General features: G+C 37.5%; 1 protein-coding gene across 1 annotated transcript in view; it reads right to left on the reverse strand.

Moving 5' to 3' along the window:
* Positions 1–5,652, reverse strand: part of HAVCR1 (hepatitis A virus cellular receptor 1) — a 25,002-nt gene that overhangs the window by 7,319 nt on the left and 12,031 nt on the right. The window contains exons 5-7 of the mRNA XM_024117202.2: positions 5,191–5,246; positions 2,039–2,153; positions 1,141–1,177 (exon numbers count right to left, since the gene is read on the reverse strand). Coding sequence (XP_023972970.1) covers positions 1,141–1,177; positions 2,039–2,153; positions 5,191–5,246 — 208 coding nt within the window. The remainder of the gene's footprint in view (positions 1–1,140; positions 1,178–2,038; positions 2,154–5,190; positions 5,247–5,652) is intronic.

Here is a 5,652-nt window from a genome sequence, read left to right on the forward strand (position 1 = left end):
AGTGAAGTAAGTCAGAAAGAGAAAAACAAATATCGTATATTAATGCATATATGTGGAATCTAGAAAAATGGAATAGATGAACCAGTTTGCAAGGCAGAAATAGAGACACGGATGTAGAGAACAAACCTATGGACACCAAGGGGGTAAAGCGGGGGCAGGGAGGGATGAATTGGGAGATTGGTATTAACATATATTCACTAATATGTATAAAATAGATAACTAATAAGAACCTGCTGTATAGCACAGGGAACTCCACTTCGCTGTACAGTAGAAACTAACACAACATTGTAAAACAACTATACCTCAAAAAAAAAAAAAAAAAAGCCCAAGCTGGACCAAATGAAGCAGGCTATTTGGATTTGGAAGTAGGCAGAGGTTTTCTACCATTACAGACAGGTGTTTGGGGAAATGACTACATGAATGCATATAAAGAGGATTTCACTTTTCACTGGGCAGTGGGGTAGATTTGCAAAAAATTCAAATGCTATGAGGCCCAACAACTAATGTAAAGGAACAGAGCAGGCTGGGCATGTAACAATGGGGACGGCGGGAAGGGTGGCGAGCTGGAAGCGCGTGCTTTAGCCTGGGCCTTTGTATGTCTTCAGCCTGGAGTCATCCTCCTTCAGATCTCTGCAGAACTGCCTTCTGCTTCTTTGGGACTCACTCACATAGCCTATTGCCCTGCTCTGTATTCCCCATGGCATTTCTCTGCAAGTTCTAAAAGTACCCTGCTTATTCATTTATACGTTTCTGTCTGTTTTGTCCATCTCTTTGGAATTTAGTAGGCATTCAATAAACACTCAATAAACAAATCACTGAATGAAATCAAATAACAAACCAAACAACCCATTCAAATGTCCCATCAAACAAAATCTGCAATTTAGTTCTCTTGCTCTAAGCAGTCAGGTTTGAGGTACTGTTTCTGGAGCAGTTCTGGCGCAATTCCAGGGAAATACAGAGACGCTAAAAATATCACTGGAAGGTTGGACAGCAATGGAGGTGCCCTATATACTAGATTTTTCAGGATCCAGAGTATAAAATGGAGAGTTCAGAAGGAAAAGAGAGGGAGAGAGAAATTATCCTTATTTTTGCTAGAGTAAGAATATCAAAAGGCGCTGACACAAACTCTTTCAACCTTACCGTAGTAGCTCCACCTTGTTACCCAGGCAAAAATATCCTAAATTGGGGAAGAAGTGAGAGAAAATTAAACATGTAAGACAAAGAGTTCATGAGATTTTTTTTTTCCAAACAAGCATATTATTACTGTTATTACTTTGATATGAACAAAATCTGTACAGACCTCAGAAGCTGAAAAAATTAATTTACAAGAAAATATTTTTAAAAAGAAGTGGGAAAAAAACCAATCTGGACCCTTGCCTGATAACTCCAGGTAACTTTTTTTGAATCTGTAGGAGCCAAATAAGCCCCTTAGTGTAAAGTATCTCATGTTTACTAATAGTTTAGTGTATTCACCCACATGTCCCAACTTACTTTAATGCAATTATATTTCACTGTAAAAAAAATGGGGGATTGTGTTCCTTCTATAGGTGACAGGTTTTACACACACGCACAACTGGTGGAAGGAAACCAGGAAGTCCTGGATGGCTGCCTTGTGAACCTCTTTGTTCTACTCTTAGCCCTGAAATAATGTATCCCTCTCAATGTCCCATTTGCTTCTTCTGTTAAGTGGGTATTGTAACACCCTCAACAATTTCACGCCCTATAGGGACAAAACTTGGTTCTTGAGGGAAGGGGGAAAGGAGGAGTGAACACATCTTATATATTACAATGGTTTGCCCCCTTCCAAACCCCAACTCTACCCAACCAATGCTTACTTCTCCATATTTAATTTCTCCTATGGAGAATTTAAATATCATGTTTCTCTCTATGGGACAATAATTTTAAGATAAAGAAAAAATTAAAAAAGAACAAGGTAAAAACCAAGGAAGTTATGTGAAATTCAAATCATGTGGTGTGTAGGGCTACAGGCAGTTTGGCTCAAGAAAACTCCCGCAGGCACAGTCCTGAGGTGACTTACTTTTGCTGATCATGGAAACCAAAAACATGAGCAATAATACCAAGGCAGTAACACAGATTCCAATGTAGACTCCCTTATTGGTGCTCATCCATGGATCTTGTGCCAGCGTCACAGGCTAAGGGAACATCAGCAGATCAAAAAAAAAAAAAAAAAACTTATTAGAATTATGGGTAGAAAACATTTCTGAAAATAATGTACACAGACACATTTATCTTTATTGGCCTTTGGCTAGTTCCAGATCATGAGGGGTAAGACCAAATGATTTAAAGTTATAACCATGTGGTGAAATTCTAAGACAATTTAGAATTCAAAATGTATTTGGGGATGGTGGAAATGTTTTATCTCTTGCTTGCGGTGGTATTTACAGAGGTGTATACATTTGTCAAAACTCAAACTGTACACTTCAAATGAGTGTGCTTTATTATATGTAAATTATACCTATTTTTAAAAATTAATAAGCTATTTTCATAAATAATCCTCTTATGATATTAAAAAAGAAAACAACAATTTTTGTTCCTATATAAGTTGACGTGGTGGTGTTATCTCAAGCTAGGTGAATGTGTTCAATTATTAAAATTGGCCCTTGATTACAAAACTTTTTTTTTTAACTAGAATTCAAGATTCCATCTATGTCTTTATAAATGGACTTGAAAGTAGATGCTCATATACATGGCCCTGCTTAACAATTAAAATGCTGCACAATTGGAAAGAAATACAATTTTATTTAAATCTAGTATGGTTCATAAGGGATCATCACCTCCTGGAATAAAACCGAAATATGCCATGCATCATGTTCAGGCCCTTTACATAACTTAACTCTAATCCTAAAGAGGCCCCACGGGGTAGGTATTTTAACAGAAAGGAAGTGAAGATCAGGGAAAAAGATTAAGGCTCAAGTCTCTTCCTGCATAAGAGTTTAATCTCTGGAGTCAAAATTCCAGCTCTTTTATTTAGTTGCTGTGTGACCCTAGACATGTTATTTATCCTCTCTGAACCTCTGTTTCTCCGTCAAATGCAGATTAAATAGGGTTCTTGGGAAAGATAATTTAGGTACTTCCTGATCAACACTATGAGGAACACAAAGGGTGGTGACTTAGCATATGAGCTGTCCTTGCTTAAAGGGGGAACAGCCAGTGTCTTGGGAGGGAAAAGCTGTGTAATTACCTTACTTGTGAGGGGTAAAGTGGTTACATGGAACATGGAGTTACAGGAAGCAGGCTTTGCTTCCTTTTTAAAAATATTATGTTACATGAAAACTGCAGTTTCATTTTAGAATGTGCAGCTAAGCATAAAGAAAGGAAAACAAAAATCAACCATAATCCCAACATCCAGAAACAGCCACTATTACCATTTTTCATTACATACTCTTCTAGAATTTTATCCTAGTGTTTTTCTTAACAGAAGCAGTTACTATATTCAATATATACTACAGTATATACACTATAGACACACACACACACACACACACACATACATACACACATTTTTTGGTCGTGCTGCACGGCATTTGGGATCTTAGCTCCCCAACCAGGGATTGAACCAGCACCTGCTTCATTGGAAGCACAGAGTCTTATTAACCACTGGACCACCAGGGAAGTCCCTACACTATTTTAAAAGTTAGTTTTTTCATTTAACAATCAACACTGTCTTCTCATGTCAGTAAATGCACTGCAATGACAACATACTAATGGCAATAAGCGGGCATGCTTAATTGACTATGTAATTAATCCCTTATTATTGAACATTTAGGTTGTTTATAACATTTTCATGAGTATAAATAGCAGCAATGAACACCTTTTCTTATACATCTTCACGTATTTGTTCAATTCTCTCCCTAATATGGAGTTCAGGAAGTTGATTTACTGGGTCGAAATATATGCTGCTTGGTTTCAGGATACTTGGGAGACACCTTGACATCTTCAGAGTCAAGACACAAAAAGCCCACGATTTTGCCTGTTGTGAACTTGCTTCTATATTGCTTCTACTTGCTGCTAAACATACCTGTCCTGCCGGTAACTGAGGTAAAGAACAATCTCATCATTCAGAATGTTTGTTTCTTTTTTCTTAATCCAGCTATAACAATATAACAGTCATTTACATTGTGGCAGTTCTGCTATTTAACAGGCATATACAAATTCAGCACATATCCATCAGATCAATCAGTGCCCATACCATAAGAGTTGTTAAAATCTTCAATATCATTCCTATGTAGTGGTGCTCTCATTGTCACTAAGGTATGCAACTAAGGCCATTTGACCTCACACTAAATAACCCCAGTTTGCCTGAGCTTGAATTTCTCTTACAATGGCCATGCTGCAACTTCTCACCAATTGTTATCAGGATTACTCTCATACCTGAAGTTCTTTAGGTTTGTTGCTTCTAAGAATTATTTGCACATAGTAAAAGGAAAGTTGGTTGACCCAAGGGAGCCAAAAGTAAAGGACCTATTGATAAATTCTTCTAACTTAGAAAGATGAGGTTTTGACGAACATTATAAGAATAAAGCCCCTTAGATTTTTCTCAGTCTAAGTGTGGAAAAAGTATGACAACATCCTACAGAATCACAAAGTTTTTCAAGATGTTAGGACCTTAATAAGTCATCATATGGGGAGGTTTATGTATAGAAAGACTCAGAAGTGGTCTCAAAATTTCTATGTAGGAGGACAATTGGGTTGGAAAAGGATATTAGGGGGCCTATGTTTAAGCAAGAACACTTTCATTTATATAATACCTTTAGTTGGGATGGCCCCCATTCCACCACATCAATTCAAAGCACGTTATTTCTCTAACGATCACTGAAGTCGTCCTTGGTATGTAACGTTAACGCACGATCCTTGAATTAATTCACTCTTTTTTTCTAACTTTCTGGGCAGGAGAAAGTCTGTAGTGTGTGTGTGTGTGTGTGTGTGTGTGTGTGTGTGTGTGTGTGTGTAGAGAGAGTAAAATATCACTTTTCAGGTATTTCTGACAACTAGTGCATCTATATAAACTTTTTAAGTTAATTAAAGCATCCCTATTTAAGAGTCAAATTCTTCTCTTCCTTTATTTGAAATGTGTGGACTAGTCTTACAATAACAATCTCTAAATGTAACTTGCTTCCAGGGAGACATACAAGTGAATCTGGCTAATAAAGTAGGAAGGAAAATGCTTACAGTTTGATTGTTATGCCAAAGGGCATCTGGAGACTGGGTCACAGTGCCATACCCATCTGCTCAACAAGAAGGAAAATGAATTAGAGAGACAAAATGTATTGAATTTTCACTGCAAACACCAAATATATTCACATTGCCTTCTGGTAATGAATGAAAAGTTGAATAATCATATGGCTAAATGCTGTAGGCTTGCAAGAGTTATACCAAGTTACTAACATTTATTAATTTAACCTGTAAGGTTGTGCTTCTTAAACCATTTTGTCATGGACCCTTCCAAAATGAACACAGTTTTTTCTCTCTGTGAAAAAAAATGCACGTACACAGAAAGTTTACGTACAATTTTAGAGGAGTCATAGTGGCCCATTATCAGAACTAGGTTAAAATTTGCCACTTAGGGCTTCCCTGGTGGCGCAGTGGTTGGGAGTCCGCCTGCCGATGCAGGGGACACGGGTTCGTGCCCCG

The sequence above is a fragment of the Physeter macrocephalus genome, chromosome 8 (assembly GCF_002837175.3).
Source record: "Physeter macrocephalus isolate SW-GA chromosome 8, ASM283717v5, whole genome shotgun sequence".
In the NCBI taxonomy this organism is placed as follows: Eukaryota; Metazoa; Chordata; class Mammalia; order Artiodactyla; family Physeteridae; genus Physeter; species Physeter macrocephalus.